Here is a 19,016-nt window from a genome sequence, read left to right on the forward strand (position 1 = left end):
TGCTTGTAATAAGCAAATGAAGAAAAAGTGCATAGACAGGGAGCAGACAGAGACTGGGACCAGAAAAGAACAGCTCAGTACAAAAAACAAAAGGGAAAACATGTGATCCTCCAAAAGTATATCTTCTTTGATCTAACCCTTAAAGATGCTAATCAGGAAAACAAAGGTTGAATATTAAGAGTCCAAAGCTGCTCTTTCCTAATAGCCTTCCTAGAGTAAGGAAGACACAACATTAAAAAGTACTTAAGTCTTAGCTCATTAATCCTCTACACCAGCATTTGATAACCTGGTGCCTGCCAGATGTTTTGGACTACAAGTCCCATCAGCTGTGTTCCTTGTTTGGTGGATATGTTTTATAGTTAAATTGCAAGGGTCACAAATCTCATGTTACCTTGTCACTGTTTCTGCCCATTGCATGATTTGGCAGGTTTGACATTCCTTACCAATATACATTAACTGATTTTCTTTGTAGAACTTAGAAAAATGTTGTCATCTCAAAAGTGAAACGCTTTGCTCTGCATAGCAGGAATTAGCCAGAATCTCCCAATTTCCTGTTCATTTCATTAAAAAAACCCCACACATTTCCCTGCCCAACTAACAATCAGCACATTTTAGAACGAGATTAAGACTACAGTTGGCAACACCAAATAGGTCAATTTAGCCTCTTGGCACTAAAGGCAGCTTGGCTCCTTTCATATTTTCTTTTAAGCATGTGTCCAATTGGTAACTTTTTTTGATTTTGTACAATGTTGCTTATCTATTAAATGTACTAGACCAAAAATCCACAAAGAGATGCAATGCCTCTGTGCAAAAGTGACACTTAGCAGGTTTCATGCACAGCCGAGTGATATAGTACAAGAAGACTTCGTATCTGCTGAATTTCTTGCAGTTTCATTCTTAAATACAAAGGCACACAAGTGAAAATACATTAACCAATACAGGGAAAAGCATCAGGCCATAGAAAGACAGATACCTTTAATGGCACTGATCTCCTTATAGGCCAACATGACTGATTTCAAACTTACCTTCTCCTATTAGGAATGGGGGAGAGATTCAATTCAGGTCACACTTAAAAGGTACAATGACTTAATCTGCACCTTTCCAAAACAATATGAAAACTGAAACACAGCCATTCTGCAACATTTGCACGTCTCTGAATTTTGTGATGCAGTTATCCAACAATACAGGGTTTGAAAGAATGCATTTATTAAATGAACACGTTAGTGAAAATAGCATACAAAAGTTCAAGGTAGGGAAATTGCTTGAAAATATATGTACGTTAGTTAAAACTGCATTCAAAAACATGTTTCTTAGGAGAAATTTGCACTAAAATACCAATGCATTTTTGTGTGTGTGTGTACACACACACACAGCTGTAGAAATGTGGAGAAATTTAAGATTGGGAAAATGGGAAACTGGGAGGAACAGAAACTGACAGATTCTCCCATCCCTGTGCAGCAGCACAACTGCAAAATCATGTACAGTGGTACCTCGGGTTACATACGCTTCAGGTTACATACGCTTCAGGTTACACACTCCACTAACCCAGAAATAGTGCTTCAGGTTAAGAACTTTGCTTCAGGATAAGAACAGAAATCGTGCTCCAGCAGTGTGGCAGCAGCAGGAGGCCCCATTAGCTAAAGTGGTGCTTCAGGTTAAGAACGGACCTCCGGAACGAATTAAGTACTTAATCTGAGGCACCACTGTATTGAAAATATAGCAAATTTGGCTTTTATTTATGGCCATGGTATGGGGATGTTTTATTTTTCCTGTCAGATTGCAGATTAGATTCTATATAAGCAGGAAATTCAGTTAGTTCTCTCCACCTATTAAAAAGGTCAGTACAACGGCAGCATTTTTTGTTGCTGTCAAATCCAAAATTCAGAACTACATGACACCAGAATATCTCAATTCCATATTTTCTCTCTCTCTTTCTCATGCCAAACACAGATTAAACCAATGCATTTTTAAAATATTGGTCCCATGCAGGCTGCAAACAGTTAACAGCACCTTATCTGTAGTCCTTGGATCACATTGACCACTTCTCCTTGCCTTTAATTTATGGTAGATCACGGAAACTAAAGAATACTAATTGTACTACATATGTATGTGTATTTGATGTACAGATTTAATTTTCCTCATTTGGCAGGAAGTAATAGATGGGAAAGCTATTCTGGGGTTGCTTGATCATCTGTAAGAGCTCTGAAATTAAACTTCTCCAGCTCGGATCTTTTAATTTGCTTTGTAAACCATATTGGAATAAATATGAGGGACAATGTGCAACTGCTTTGAATTCTGCTCTTTCCCCTCCATCTCCAAATCAAATTCCCTCTCACCTGCTTATCTGGCTGCTGTTTCAGTGGTGGAAGGAATGTCGATCCTTTCTGCCTATGGCACCTCTAACACTGGGAAATATACTTTCCCCAGGGATACCAGCAAGATATGTGGAGACAGAGGGACAGAATTAGTTGGGGAGCTCACGGGCAAGTAAGGAATAGACTGCTTGCATTCCCCCATGAAGTCATATAGGTGTGATCAGATTTGTCTTGCAACTGAGTTCAATACAATAATAAGGGCTATTTCCTTTCTTTCTTTTACTATGTGAAACACAACATTTGCCAAGTCCAATTACAAATTAAACCGGGGCAGGTGAGTGAGTGAGTCTGCCAGTTGCTACTGCTGGATCTCCCCAAAACTTGTCTTCCAAGCTAGATCCAGAAGCTGGAAATATGCCCAAGTTTGGGGCTGGCGAGTGGAGAGAAATGGGTGGGAAAGGAAAGGCTACAGAGAACAATCAGGCGACAGGGGAAATATTACATAACCTCCCTCATACCCACCAATTCTCCCCTACAAGAGAGGAAATGTGCAGTCATGCCCTTATTTAAACCTAGCGCAACATAAATTTAACTAGACCAGATTTCTTCCATGGCTTGTTTCACCTTGCCGTAACCCCATGCTGGGCTGATGTGGCTGACACAGGGAGTCACCCCATGTGTCCTCCTTTATGATGACTGTGGGACAACCTTGGGGGAAACTTTCCTCAGGACACCTCCTAATGCTTCTGGATGTGCACATCAGCACTTAATCAGCAAGGTATGAAGTCACTGTCTGCAGATTAAGAGAGAGTCAACTCTCCTTGGGCTAATGGCTATTTAATCTCTCCATGTCACAAAATAGGTCATCCTAGTTTGTAGAATGCCATTCTCCCACAAGTCCATTGCAATTTAATGTGAATGATCAGATAACACATGGACAGATTAGACAGAGACAGAATAAGAATTAATATTAATGCTCTAATTCCCCCTTTAAGAGCATACCTCTCCATTTTGCCAAGAAAATGATAAAGGAAGCATTAACTTTTAGTATTTTCGGTTCAGCCGTGACCTAATACATACTCAAACAAAGAATGAGGTGCATGGAATCAACTGCATTGGTTAAGAAAAACAATAAAACCAAATGGTTTATTTGTAATACCTTCAAGCATAGGAACAGACTAAACATAAAGGGATTAAGAATCTAGTGATTCTAATTCATTAATTTCAGACTGGTGTGCTCAGCATTTCTGAAGATCTAGACCTCAACTAGTTTTGACAGCTTTGTTCCTTTCCAAGCAGAAAGGTAGTTGTAGACTGCTAAGCAGACACAGTTTTTGAAAACTGTCCATGATTAATTTGAACAGCATTCCAACACAAATAGGATAAAGAGGGAGTTACACTTTTTAAAAGTAGCTGTCAGCTCTTCTCCAGGAAGCTTTGGGTAGTCACAATGGTGTCGACATGTCAACTGTGCACACCTTGGGCTGGGAGTTTGGTTATACTGGAGCCAACTGACAATACAAAAAAAAAAAAAAAATCCCACCAGAGATAATTAATGCTCTTATAAAATGCCTCTCTCCCTTCTTGTCAACTCCCAAAGAAGGTAGCTGAAAAAACATTAACGCTCATGGTAAGTTGATTATGTTTATTCTCCAACTGGATTCACACACCCTCAATACTGCAGGCCTGTTTCTATAAGAAAAAGCAGCTTGAATGTTGGAAGAAGGCTTGCATTTTATTCTATGAGCCACCTTGAGAAGACTTTTGCCCTTCAGTTGATCTAGATGTATTTTAAATAAAATAAAAATCTATAAAATATTTATTTTAAAGTGAAATGATTTTTTTTTAAAAAAGAGAACATTTGCAACCCATCTGGCAGCTCTTTTATGTTCTATGGATCTGTGAAGGCAAGTAGAGATTAAAAGGTGCCAGCTGAGTTATCAACACAGGAAGCACCAGAAGGTCAAACAATGTAGGAACTATTGTATCTAACAGCATAATCTAGAAGCCTCTCTCTTGTAAAGCAGTTCTTGGTTGCAGGCACAAACTCTGCATATGAAAGCTTTGGTTTTACAGCAGTGCCAAGAAAAAATTGCATGCAAAGGTTTCTGAATATAAAAAAGAGAGATGTTGATCATTCTATTTCCACATGCTACATCTTCTGTTACATATTATGTGTGAAGCCCTCTTTTTTACCATGACAGGCTAACCCTTTTCTTCAAATGCTTTAGCACACTCTAATCCACAGGCAGGATATTACAGGCTGAGACCATTTTGTTTGGGGGTTCCATTCCTGGTCCCCATGTGCGTCAGCAGAGTGCACATAACCTCCCTGCTCACCCCCCGTTCTGCCCTCTTCTGGGTCCAAAAGGACCCATGCATCAGTGGTTGCACACCAGTTGGATGCTTGCAAAATGGTTACTGCCTATACAGAAAAGCTGTGTTCTGCTAAATCTGGAATAGGTGGTCTCATTTGGGAGAGTACATTACATTTGACTTTACTATTTACCTGATTTTTAGAATGCAAAATGCATGTCATAGAATACTGCTCATATATAAATCATAATTAAATGACATGCCCTTTTACTAATTAGAAAGGGGTTTACAACTTGAACCTCAACAAAATCATTTGAACAATTCCCACCACTACCATTTGCCATGTACTTAAATGATCAAAACCTCTAATGGAAACTTGCATGTGTCAATGGAGGAGAACAGACAAACAACATAATCTAAATACCAGTGCTCAACCATGGCACATACAATCTTTTTCATTTAATCACGCTCTCATATGCTCACCTAAATGTGAATTACAGATTGAATAGGACCATGTACTACAAGCTTATCAGCAAAAAGATAACTGGTGACAGATACTAGACGTCATATAGCTTAGCCACATCACAATGCTAACACCTTGGCGTAAAAACACATTTTAGACCAAAATCACATTTACTTGCAAGTACAATGCAAAAAGGTTTCAAGTTTTGAAATGAGAGGCAAATCTAGTTGTCTGTAGAATTTGCTTAAGGTGCATAACCAGATTTGTTCCTCAAAAGTCTTGCAGCAAATATTAAGATGTATCCTGAACTGTATCCTATTTCATTCTTTTCACGGTGCTTTCACAGCAAAGTATAAAACTCTTAGCTCATGGGTCAGCAGTTACATTTTTCAGGTTTCCCCATCTGGCATCCCCTAAATATGGCTTGCCAACAATCCTGTTTGCCAAAGACTCCTCCTCATGGACTCTACCATTCCTGCAACTGTTCACCTCTACTACACTGAACCTAAACATCACCTCTTTTTTCAAGTTTTTTTTTCGTTTTCTGGATTTTGTGTTGGTAATCCTATTACTTAAGTATCTCACTGGCATGTTTGAACTGGAACATGTCCTCTTCTGAACCTCAGTATAAGAGAAGAAATGCAGAATAATTTGTAACTAAGTCTGAGCACAGTAGTGCCTTCCAGTGTGTACCTGAGTCTGGTGCTCAAAATCCAGCTCTTAAAGAGAGATGGTGATGTCATTCCGCAAGAACTATGTCTTAACCTCACAAATAACCACAAAAATTATTGTGTCTGATTTTCAGAGACAAGAAGAAATTAAATTAGGATTTTTTTTTAAAAAATGGACAAAAATAATACTTTTGACCTTTAAGTGAAGACTGTACCTTAAGCTGTTAGCATGACCAATGTTTAAGAATATCCCATTTATATCCAGTTAAATGTTAGCTTGGGTGCTTTCTCTCTTTCCACACTAAGCGGGAACAAATATAAATTTCATACGTCTTTCAGTAGTTTTCCCCAAGTTGCAACACCACACCAGCTTTTATCATTACTATTTCAGGTAAAATTTCCCAGAACCCTTTCATTTATTTATAGCTGATCAAAATCACAAAAATAAAGCCAGCCTAGCACATTAACTGCAAAAGAAATAGGAGCTGTAGAAACAGCAGAACTTTAAGTAAATGACTACTCAGGCTTTCTTAGTAAAGGATGTATACCCAAATGCACATGGGTATGGCAGGATAGACCATGATGTGGAGGAAACTGGACATTGCATGGGGGCCATTATCTCACACATGTACGAAAGCAAGTACAAGACTCAAATGGCAGCAGGGCCTGCCTGCATCAACACTCGGCATTCTAGACCAGCCACTGTGCTCAAAGGTTCTAGGGAGGGCCCAGTAGCCCTTATACCTGCTCTGGAACCCTTCCAACCCCCAAGAGCTTGGGTTTGGGTCCCATAATGCCCTGCAATGGATGACACTGAGCACTACTGGACAATGGGCTGCTGCCATCTTCACTGCCTGAAATCCTTGACAGGGGCCACCAATTTAACAGGGGGTGCAACGGTTTTGCCCAGAGTCCCCTCAAACCTGGAGCTGTCTTCGTCTGGTAGCAGGTTTCCACTTCAAGCACATGTAGTACAATAACACTTGCTTGATCCATTTCTACTGTAGCGTTCGTCCAAGGAGCTCATGAAAGTGTAAATGGTTTTCCCCATGCAGAACTTTGTGAGTTAAGCGATACTGAATAGCTCAAATTTATCAAACAAGCTTCTCAGCTGAATGAAGAACTGAACCAAAGTTTCCCCTAATCCTAGTCCCATCACACTAGACGCTATCCTGCATTAGCACGCATTGGTTTTTTCACATGCATCCATCCATGTCTGTTGCTCAGTGGTTCTAGGATTCTATATATGCTATTTAGTTGGTTCCTATAACGAAAAATAAATATAAACACAGAATTACTCACAGCTTTGGCTTAGCAAGGACTGGAGGTGGTGTTTTTGTAGGTGAAAGCAGGCCAGCAGGATGAGAAGATATATTGATTTGGGTGTCACCGTTAACTACCCCATTTACTTTACGGCTAGGATGGACACCATTGGTTTTCTTCTCTGCAGAGTTGAGCTGTAATTGAAAAGCTGCTACACTGGATCTGGCATTGTTCATCTGGTGGCTCTCCAAGTGTTTTGGAGGAAGCTCAATAGAACTGATCTCAAGGTTTGTAGGTGGGGGTGGGAAGTGGTGGAAGTCATCGTCGTTCTGTTCTCTCATTGGCAAGTCACGGCTGGAGATTTCAGAACTGGCTAAAATAGGAGGAGGAAAAAGGTAACAATATAGATGGAAGATTGTAACTACAACAGATAGTTTCAATTACTCTCACAAATACAGTATTAGTTCATTGAAGGTGATGTCAGCATCTCAGTTATAGCAGCTATGCCAAAAGGCATATGCCTTTCTCAAGTTCTCATGCACATTTGAGCTGATGTAATCATCTTAATGAATATTTATTCACTGCTGTTTGTCCATGATGTAGGTCGAGCTAGTTGCCAGTTAAGAACAGTAATTGATTTATGAATGCTCAGCACTGGCTGAGTGAGCCAGTTTGATGGATCAGTTGTGTTAGCACTCACCACAGATATTCCACATCACTGTGTATGAGAACCGCCAACTTTTTCCGAGGCTTTTGTATGCATTTCTGTTTTGCATTTTACACTGACAGGAGGGCTGCATTTTCGCCTGTTGTAGAAACTCAACTTTTTCCATTTTGCCTCTGCTGCCACCTAGCCTCAGAAGCTTGGTGTTAAAATCTGCCAGAGCTACTTAAAACTTTCCTCCCAAGTGGAAATTAGGGGATGCTGAAAAGATTGATAACAGGGATGCAGAAAGGGGAGGTATGGGGAAGTCGCTGAAAGAAGGTTCAAGAAAAGAAAGGTTAAGAAAGTATACGTGTTTATATGTTTGTATGTCTATGTATTGTGTTGTATTGTTTTGTATTATGTGTGGAAAAACCAATAAAAAAATTTATTAAAAAAAAAAAAACTTTCCTCCCAAGTGTAAGACAAAGGGTGTTTGTTCTTCAACTAAGATTTACTCATAAGAGTAGACCCATTTAAATTAATGCACATGGCTACATTAGGGCCATTAATTTCAATGGTCTGCTCTGATTAGAATTTAGTTGAATGGTACCCCAAATATTAAATTATTGAAAATATTTATTGATAAAATTACTGTGATTTTAATAAAATACGAATAATTATTTTGCAATTAACTGGATGCAGTCAATGGTTTCACAATACGTGCTTTTAATGGGCTATCAGTCAAGTTCATCATCTGACTGAATGGAAGAGTTTTAGGGCCAGTTGCTGTAATATTTCCTAAAAGCGCCTTAAGGTTTTCTTCTGGGTGTTTCACATATCATTTAAAAAGACATGAGATAAACTCTGACTCTGCCCTTTATCCTTAGATTTTAAATCCCCTTTCTTTGTGCTTGCAAGTGCATAACACCAGGAGAGTCTGGTTCACACAATTAGTGAGCTGATTGAAACAGAGATCAAATAGCTGCTCACAATCCTCTGGGGGAGGAGAGGCAACACTGTTTCAGTTGCACACATTTGATGGTACTTGACCTTCAAAATTAGCAGCTGCATTTCTGGAGGCTGAGAGAGATCCATATGGCCCCTTTTCCTATTTCCTAAATGCCTTTGAAGATTATGTAGAAGCCTCTTCACCATGTCAACATTACATACTCTTCCTACCCAGACGCAGAGTAATCAAGTCAGTGCTACAGGATGTGGGAAGATCATCAGAGACTAAACATGAGATGCACCCAGAAGGGGGAAGGGACTGTCTCACTACACTGCTGCAGCTGTGTCCAAGAGTGGCCAGAAAAACATCACTGACTTTCACATACACATTAAACACTGCTGAATACCTGACAGCACGGTCAGCTCTGCACTGCTTGTGACTGATCCATAGTCATTTCTTGCTGTACAAGTGAAGGTTCCTGCATCCTCAGGAAAGGTCTCTGCGATTACAAGAGTACATATCTCCTCTAAAAAAAAAGGAACGGAGGGAAGAGAAAAAAAACCAGATGTGTGAGCACACAAGATATACTGGAACTGCTATGTGTCCGAATACGAGATTTGATTGTGAAATCATGTTGTGTGTTAAACAAGAAGCACAATAGCCAAAAACAGTGCCCAAGGGGGAAGTGAGGAGTAAAGAACACAAACACCCATGTTGTTGGATCCCTGTGGTTATTTTCACACACAAATCACAATGAAATCAAAAACAGGAAATTAAAATGAGGCTGATATCCAAAAGAATGCTTACTGGAGAAAACCAAGAGCACTTTGGTTAGGAAGGGATATTGGTGTTTATTGGAAAGTGGCACCTCAGCCATATTGCACTACATAGCAGCCTTGCTGCAGTGCAACTTACTTCAGATAAAATATGTTTAAGATGAGAGTTTTAATAAGAAATAAACTATTATTTCTCCCTCAGAAATCTAGCAAGTGGGACAAAGCTTGACTTTCCCCAAATGCAATTTGACCCTTCTGCATACACCTCAATATTTTCTTAATACGGTGGTACCTCGGGTTAAGTACTTAATTCGTTCTGGAGGTCCATACTTAACCTGAAACTGTTCTTAACCTGAAGCACCACTTTAGCTAACGGGGCCTCCTCCTGCCGCCCAAACACAATTTCTGTTCTCATCCTGAAGCAAAGTTCTTAACCCAAGGTAATATTTCTGGGTTAGCAGTCTGTAACCTGAAGCGTATGTAACCTGAAGCGTATGTAACCTGAGGTACCACTGTAGTATGCATTTCTTCTGCCCATCTTAAATACATCCTACACTACTGATAACTCATTGACATCAGTTTCATCAATCCATCAATCCATCTTCCTAGATTATTAAACGTTACACACACACCCATCCCACCTTCCTAGATTATCAAACATGTTTCAAAGCTGGCTTATAAGAATCAAGATTTTTTTTTTTTAAGGAAAAGAACTGATAAAGTTTAAACAGGAGCAATTTCAGTAAACTTCACCAGACTCATAATATAAAAAGACCTTATCCTGGTGCCTAGAAAACCCCAGTAAACCTGGCTGCCAAGAAAACAATGCTGTCCCTGGGATAGCATTCTAGGGTCAACATGCCATTATAGAAAGACTTTCCCCTGCCTAACCTCTGACAAAAAAGGCTCAATCACAACAAGCGGGCAGCTTCAGGTGGAAGCAGGAACTCCATTAGCATGGTTACACTAAGATTTTGTCCTCTGTTTTTTATTGTAGCTCTTTTTATGTCACTATTGTCATTATTAAAATCTACTAAGTAACGATAGATTGAGTAGATTCAGACACCATCACACTGACTTTTATATGAGCCTGACAAGAAAGAGCCAAAGAAAGCCTCAGTTTCACTGGCTTGGCTCCAAGGACGAGTTCAGAAATTTTCACTTTCATTTTTGATTAGCTACACACAGCTTGCCATGTCATCTAAACTTGGCAAAGTGTAGATAATCTTAACTATGAATTGTTTTCAAAACAAGTCAACTTGGTCATTTCCCTTATTCTTTCAAAAAAACCCCAAACACACCAAAAAACCAACAACAACCGGTGAGTGTTTTTCGTCTTAGTATCTGCACACTCTGAGCAATCCTGGTCCGTTCTTAGTCTAGCTACGCTAGCAGAATACACAGGTAGCCCAAATGTCCTCAAGACTGGATTAACTCAAAAGGTTTTCTTGTTAACATTTTAAAGGCTGCACTCCTAGGTGCACTTACATGGGAGTAAGCCGTGTTCAGCTCAAAGGGACTTACTTCCAAATAAACATGGATAGGTTTGTGCTGTGATACATTCATATCTGTCTCATTGAAAGAATACAGAAACTTGGGACGACCTTTTCTATTTCGAGCCTCACTGTATCCACGTTTGTAGGAAAGTAATGCAGCCATGCAGAACGCACCATGATTGTCTTCCTCTTAGAGTTAAATTATTATACCCAGGAAGCAATTCTTCAAGATGTAGTGAGTGGCAGCTGATTGGTGTCTCAATTAAGTTGAACTGTTTTTCCTTTAAAAAAAATTTATCATGTATTATCATATATCCAAAGACTTCCTGTGCTGGAGACAGTCTGAAAATGAAGTACTGATTTAAAAAATGTCCAGTATACAATTCCATCCCCTTGCCAGACAGAAGAACAACTAGTTGGCAGCACAGAGCAGTCTGTGGAATATGACATAAAATTTTGTGGTCTAGAATTACTTACCAGAACGCATCAGTTTTAATCTGATCTAGATTATGACTAATGAAAGATCACATCAGACAATTAATAGGCAAGACAGTTGTTTTCAACCAGGCAGACTTTTTACACCAGCAGTTTCAGACAATGGGTTCTTTTTATGTAATGCTATTCTGTTATGTTAACTGCATGTGGAAGTTATACATTTCACAGGAATGTAAGTGCTAAAAAGTAGAATAATTCGGTAAAATATTGAGAAAATTGATGAAGTCAGTTGGCTCTCCAAGAATAAGAATGCACCAAAAGTTCAAGGACGGCTACTTTTCTTCAACAACAACCAGTGAGAATGATGCTTGCTAGTTATTTGTGCAGTAATTACAAAGTTGTCATTTATTTTAAATTCTAGATTTAAATTCCAACCAACTCCAGCCTGAAACTTCACGGCAGGAAATAATATGGAAGATAACCTATATGAAGAATCCAATAAAATCAAAACAAAATAAAAGTATAGCTGGCACTGGAAGTTTCAATCTGCACCAGCTTGTTCTCAAATAGCAGCAGATCATGCAAATAATAAAAAAAATTGTCCTATAATTATATTTGCTGGTGCTTTTCCAGCAAAAGGTGCTTCTTTTTGGGTTGGATGGCAGCCACTGAATCTCTCTTCTACTTTCATAACCACCCTAACCTGTCAAGGAAGAAGACAATCACATGCAAGTCCATGGGTCAGGTTGGAACAACATCCATCTTGATAATCACTTCACTTCTAAACTACTACTTTTCCCCTCATATTTCTTTTTTAGTTCTTAATTGTATTTAGACTTTTTTCGGCATTTCCTCTCCCTGTAGCTATGAATGTTACAGAAGTCTAAAAGTTATCTTTTTTCCACGGGTATTTTAATTATTTGTTTCATTTTTATTATATTACACAATTGTTTAAATATTATTAACCTATAAGCAGTTAATCACTACAACGGTACCTCAGGTTACAAACACCTTGGGTTACAAACACTTCGAGTTACAGACTCTGCTAACCCGGAAGTAGTACCTTGGGTTAAGAACTTTACCTCAGGATAAGAACATAAATCGCGCGCTGGTAGCGCGGTGACAGCAGGAGGCCCCATTAGCTAAAGTGTTGCTTCAGGTTAAGAACAGTTTCAGGTTAAGAACGGACCTCCAGAATGAATTAAGTTCTTAACCTGAGGTACCACTGTATTATATTTGCAACCCCCCTGAAGAAGCGCACTTTGAAATGCATTGTACAAATACAACCTTTTCTGGCCTGCACATTTAATATTAATACTTGCAGAGCGGGGGGAGCACTGCAAGGACCGACAGACTAGTTTGAAACAAAAACACGATAATTTTCTCATCACCCTCCATGATGAGCTGAAGGGCAACTGTCTGAAGCAGAGAGGCTTCTTACTTGTGGAGAGGCTCCCTAAATAACTTTAGAGTCCTAATTTTTCAGGATTCTAAAATGTGTGCGCACTTCCGATGGTCTCCCTCCATCTTGTGAAGAGCAAGGACGACAACAACATACGGGGCTAAGTTCACTCATATCCAAAAACACCCCCCTCACGTTTTCACTTAACACGGCATTATAAGGTCTGAATACAGCATCATTCTGTTTATTGCAACAAACATTCTGCAACATGTAGGCCTCTCCTTGAAAGAAAGGGCCAGCTGGTTCAGCACAAAACACTGCATTTCCCAGGTTCCCCTTTAACCGAAATCCAAAGCCAAAACTGCTAGGCAAGAGCATCAAATACTCATTACTATTCCAAAGCTCTTGAAGGCCTAATAGGTACTAGACTGCTTGCTTTCAAGGTTGCAGCCCTGCACACACTTAGCAGTCAATCCCACTAAACTCAGTTGGGACTTATAGAACTACAGATGTATAGAACTGGGCTGTAAATGTAGCCCTGTGCCAGCATTGCAATTCCAGTACAAATAAATCACATGCTGGTGGGGCATATGAGGAGCGGGTATGAGCACCGTAGCTTTGTCCCCCCCCCAAAAAACCCCCACCCTCAGTCACCTTCCATGAGTTGGCTGTGGGGAGCATTTTGTATCCATGGAGGGTTCACACACATTTTTGAAACATTCATTGGGGGGGGGGATATTTAGAGTGTGCCTTGCCACTGCCCCACCTCATGTGATTACTTGTACTGGAATTGTTAATATATGCATAGGATTTGGGTTATACCAAAAATGAGACACTGCAGCTTTGATTTTTAACTGTGATCTTTGTCTCCCCTTTTCCTTTGTCAAGTTCTAGGAAGCAGACATTTTCATTAAGCTATTTTAACATAATTAAGTTGTCACTGCCAGAGATTCAAAGCAACAATAAAGACATTAGAGCAAGACAGCATAACATGCCCACAGCAATGATACTATACACTGATATAGAAAACTTATTTAACTGAAACAAATCAGACTTGTGTTCCACATTCAACCATGGTCCTGTCTGTAGTAAAACAAGTTCCAGGTTTTAAATGACCATGAATTCAATAGTGATACAGTAGATCTGAAAAGTATGTTGGTAAAGAAAAACGTTTTGAGACAGAATTTTTTTTCTTTTTCAAGACTCCTGTTAGAAACCTGAGACAATCCAGTTTCTACAGCGAAGTCCCAAGTAAAACAATAGATGCTATCAGATCACAGTTGTAAAAACTCTGTGTGTATATACACACACACACACACACGCTCATACACTTTAAAGTCTGTAATAGAAGTAATGGGGGTGTGAGGAAAAACTTGCTGACATTTCAAAATTAAGCAACCTGAGAAATTATGGCTGCATTTTACCAGTTCCTCAGCTGCCCTGACAACTTGATAATTGGAGGAGACATTCCCACAGAAACCAAGAGCAGAACTTCACATTACTGGAGACGTCCCTTGCTGTTGCTGGCGGGAGTGAAGGAAATGGACATGAAGCTACCCTGTCACAGGGAAAGTGCTATAACGTGTTATAGTGGTTTGGGGGACAATATGATGTGGGGCTGCCGTATTTGGTGGCAAGCCCTGCCATCTCATAGGACATGTGCTTCTGCAGAAAGAGCCACTTGAGGCATACGCAGAAGCAGGGATAGCAAGTACAAGTCATACTGGTGTCCCTCATACGTAACAGCCACAGCTGTGTCTACTTGGTCCTCTGGCATAGCTGTAGACTCAAGTTAATGGTGCAACCACATGGCCAGGTGAGGCTGCATACATCTTTTCTGACATGATACTGATTGGGTGGGAAAGAGGGAGCCTAATGTGTGGAGGACGCACACACAATCTGTTCTGCCAATGAGGGAACAACTTCACATGTGGCCATCAGCCACACCAAATTGCATCATAGAAATGGGACTTTGAGGAAGCTGCAACAGTGTGTGAAGGGCACAGCACATGCACACACATTTTGGTACTTCCAGAGGGGGAGAGTGGCATGAGCACAAAATAGTAGGAAGATTTCACATAACTTTCCGAAATGGAGATTTGCCAGCTTTCCCTTCGTATGCTACTTTGGAAACTCAAACAGGCAAACCCTCTACATAGTCACTTGTGCATCCAACCTTCTTACTATTTCTGTCCTAGGAAATGGCTTCCCCCTGAGGGAAGCTTGGCTTGAAGACTTCTGTTAATGCATTTGTTTCTTAACAGGGATTTATTTTACATTATAAAATGCTTCGTTGGGCTCTAAGGTCCTCCTGTTCAAACTCCTATTTCAGTCACAATTTTTTTTTTAAGTCGACACATGCAGACCTCCAGTTGTGTCCAGGGCCCACTAAAGCCATTTTGCTGCCATGATAAAACTTAAATTTGTTCTCCATTCTCGTACTGCACGAGAGAGAAGCAATCATTACACCAGTGGGAGAGAGGAAGGGTATTTACAAGCTTCTTACAAAGATAAAATAGGACTCATTTGTTGGCAATGTGTTTTTTTAAAAAAAGTTGAGGTGGTAGTGGTGGGATTTGATCAAGGAGCTGTATATACTGGAATTTCATGAAATCACTACTCTGAAAATAAAGCCTGTCATTTCTGTAGGAGCACAGCACGCAATTATATAGACAAGCTGGCTCCCGCAGCTGACACCCAAAAGGCAAGTAAACTGTAAAATATATTCTCTTTTATCAGGGAAGGAAAAGTCTGCTGTTTAAATAATTTATCTACAGAAGTCTCCAGCCTTATTCTTTAGCCTCCTATTTCCTACCCTTCTTTCCCCCTCCTTGATTATCTTAAAATGCTGAATCAGCTCCCCAAGCTATTTTGCCTGTTCGGATTTCTTTATCGGGCAGCAACCTTGTTGTTCTTCAGCCTAATCTATTAGTTGAACCATTCCCCTTCCTAGAGGAAAAGGCCTAGGGCTTCAGTTCCTCTGTGCATGAAAAGGCTCCCCAAAGAAATCCAAAGAGCTCAACTGAAGACAGCGTATGTAACAGGGGAAAAAATGGTAGGAAGAAACTGTGTCTCATGAAATTCAATATACTGCAGGCATGTCTATCTCTTCTGCCTCACACTCCACATTGTCATCAGAGCAGGATGCTGTTTTGCCGCTGCCCCTGCCTCAAATTCGGGTCAGTATGTGGAACAGAAGCAAGCTGCAAGCCCCATTCAGGCTTTCTGAACTCAGGGGCTCTCCACTGCACAAGGGGTTCACTGCACTGGTTAGCTCTGCCCCCTCTGCCTCATTACTGTTGCTGTTCCCACAACCCCTCTGCATGCTGGGAGCTGAACATCTCTGAGCCTGCTCTCCTCATGTAAAATTCCTTCAGAACTGTAAAGGAAGCCGAATGGGGTCGAGCTGGCTTGTCGCTGAAATTTAGCTTCCGACACGCAGCGGGACGCAGGAGGGGCAATGCTGATGCAATGGTACTGTGTGATGTTGAATAAGCTGGAGAGGATTACGAAAAGAGTGGAATCAACACCATTAGACTGTTTCAGTTGACCTCAGAGTTATCTTTAAAATGACAAAAATAAATTAGCAGCTTAACCAATTTGCTGCAAGCTTCTGGATTCTGTTAGTGTTATTTCTGAACTACAAATAGAGTTGGTGTATTTCTTCCCAGGTGTCCTATAATGAGGCTTCCATGCTGTTACATTAGCTTCTGCTTTTCTGCAGCTAGGCCCTCTCCCCCCTATCCATAGTCATGCAAAGGTTGCACTTTACATCTGTTGCCTCCTTCTCACGTTACCTTTGCATCTTGGGAACCATTCAAGCGTGGCTCCTTCCTACAGCGTGGAGCCCAGAGCCACATGGGAGAGGAGCCCACACAGTGCCTTGACTTCAGGGTTTCTCCCCCCAGAAACTAGCACAGCTGCAACATTTATGAACTGTTCCAGCACAGCTCCTTTCCTGCTGTTAGGGGTGCAGGATGCTTAGACCCTGCTGACATAAAAACCCTCTTCACGTTCAAGATATTGAGTTTTGTTTAGGGCTCATTACTAGAGCTGGAAGACTGGAATACAGCTCAAAGAGGGACATTAGTAGTTTTGCAAATATATGCCCCCAAACCAGAAAACAACTTTTTAAAAAGGGTGTTTTTTTGGTATGTGTGTGTCCAATGCCTTCAACCCTGTGTTCTGAAAGATTTTCTGTTCAGCAATTCCCCAATCGCAGCCCAAAAGAAAAGAAAAAGATACTGACTACAGCATTTTCGAACACCAACAAGACAATTGCTTTAAAGAAATTCAATATACTTTGTGGCTGCTTCCAGACAGCTGAGTAATGGCCAAAGCATCAACAGCTGGCAAATGATTCTGCAGGTTTTCTTGCCTCCTTCCTAAAACAGACTGCTCTTTGAAGGAGTCAATCAGCATAAAGTCAAAATGTCAAAATAACCGTAGCATTGAGCAGGTAACTTGACAAACTGTGATGTTGGCCTTAAGTAATTTGACTGGCTATTAATTCTCAAAACAGTCTGAAGAGATTTGTGATGCAGGCTGATTTCCGTCTAGACAGAGAAAAGAGTGTAAAACACATTAGCCAGATACAAGTTTGCAATGACAAGAAAAACCTGTTTCATAAGCGCTCAGCTGCCTGAATCCACAAAGCACAGCTCCCCCCCCCACTCTTGACCTCACCGTGCCTGACCTATAAGTATGCAGCAACTGGCCATCCTGGGATTTTTGCTGTTGTTGTTCTGACTGTTGGGGATTAGCAGATGCACAGATAAAAGCTGTCCTCTTTGATTTCCTGTTCTATTTATTGCACCAGTAATTTTAACGTAGGAAGAAAATACTTTAGGAACGGAGACAGACAATGGAGTGTTTCATGTGAAGTGTAACACTCCTGCAAGCATCTGTATTTTAATTGGCTGCAATTCTTCTGAAGCCCTTGCCTGAAGGACAGGCTCCTGAAGCTGAGCCAGTTTGTACTCTCATCCCCTCATGTCCCCATAGTTATACTTACAGTTGGCAGCAGTGACTGAGGAACCTGCTACGAGGTGCCCTATGTTTCCGCCTGCTCCTCTGAGCCACTCACAGTCTTATTTCAAACATTTATTTCATCTGCTCTGGCCTGCTGGGCATTTCCAGTAAAGAACTCCACCACTGTATACTGGCTTATTCAATCAGTGATTCAGTGGCTAATGCATATGAGAAGTCCCAGGTTCAACCCCAGGTAGGGCTGGGGAAAACCCTGTTTGAAACCCTGGAAAGCTGCTTTCAATTGCTGTAGAGCATATTGAGCTCACTGGATTCTCTATTCCTAAAGTTCATTTGCTTCAAGACCTCTGACTTCTTCTTTGCTCAACTACTCTACTTTGTCATCCTCGCATTATCAACCCAGAACAGCAAAGGGGGAACCTGTGGCCCTCCAAGGCCCATTGTCCCAGCCTGCATGGCTAATGGTCAGGGACAATGGGAGCTGCAATGCATCAACATCTGGAAGGTCACAAGCTCCCCTTCCCTGGTTTAGAATCTCCTACCATCAGTTCCACATGGAGGATAAAGAAAACCATGGCTCCTAGTTACAATGGCTATGTGCTGCCTCCATTTTGCTGGGAATAATAGGGAAGGGGAGAGCTGTTTGCTCTTGTGTCCTGTTGTGGGCTTCCCAGAAGTATGTGACTGGCCACTGTGGGATACAGGATGCTTGTTCTGATCTAGCAAGGCTCTTCCTCGTGTCCTACCTCACAACCTCACATCCCACCTTACAACCGAAAACAATGCTACAAAACTGAAATGTGACATGACTGGGTGGGGATCCACCTCTTTGCAACTCTTTGATCTAGAGGGGATGGAAGGAACAGATTAAATGCTGCCAGCCTCGTAGCTCTGATCTTGGAGCACCTGACCGAAGCTTCCCTTGTGAAATTGCTTGGGGATTTGTCCAGAGATGGCTGGTGGGGGAGTTGAACTATTAATAATGCTTAACATCTGTACAGAACTTTCAGGCGAACAGAGCACCTTCTATGCAACAACTGCAGAAAGCATTACAAACAAAGGGAGATAAAAGTGGGGAAACAAGCTCCTTCCATTTGCATTTTTAGACTGGCTGAATTCTGCCCTAATATACTAAAAGGAGTGCTGAACTAGGCTTTAAAAAAACCCAACAAGGATGGATGGGCTTACATTTTATTTAGCACATATTTGAGAAGAGGAAATCTAACATTTAGTAGTCTGATACTAATGAAAACATGCCAGTAGTTTCGGGGGTTGAATTGTGACGATTAAGCAAC

General features: G+C 40.8%; 1 protein-coding gene across 10 annotated transcripts in view; it reads right to left on the bottom strand.

Moving 5' to 3' along the window:
• Positions 1 to 19,016, bottom strand: part of PALLD (palladin, cytoskeletal associated protein) — a 216,108-nt gene that overhangs the window by 103,333 nt on the left and 93,759 nt on the right. For all 10 annotated transcript variants that reach the window (XM_083631008.1, XM_083631002.1, XM_083631009.1 and 7 more), the window contains 2 exons: positions 9,030 to 9,149; positions 7,068 to 7,401 (listed from right to left, as the gene is read on the bottom strand). In XM_083631008.1, the coding sequence (XP_083487134.1) occupies positions 7,068 to 7,401; positions 9,030 to 9,149 (454 nt within the window). The remainder of the gene's footprint in view (positions 1 to 7,067; positions 7,402 to 9,029; positions 9,150 to 19,016) is intronic.

Source organism: Podarcis filfolensis (assembly GCF_964270895.1).
Source record: "Podarcis filfolensis genome assembly, chromosome: 9".
Taxonomy (NCBI): domain Eukaryota; kingdom Metazoa; phylum Chordata; class Lepidosauria; order Squamata; family Lacertidae; genus Podarcis; species Podarcis filfolensis.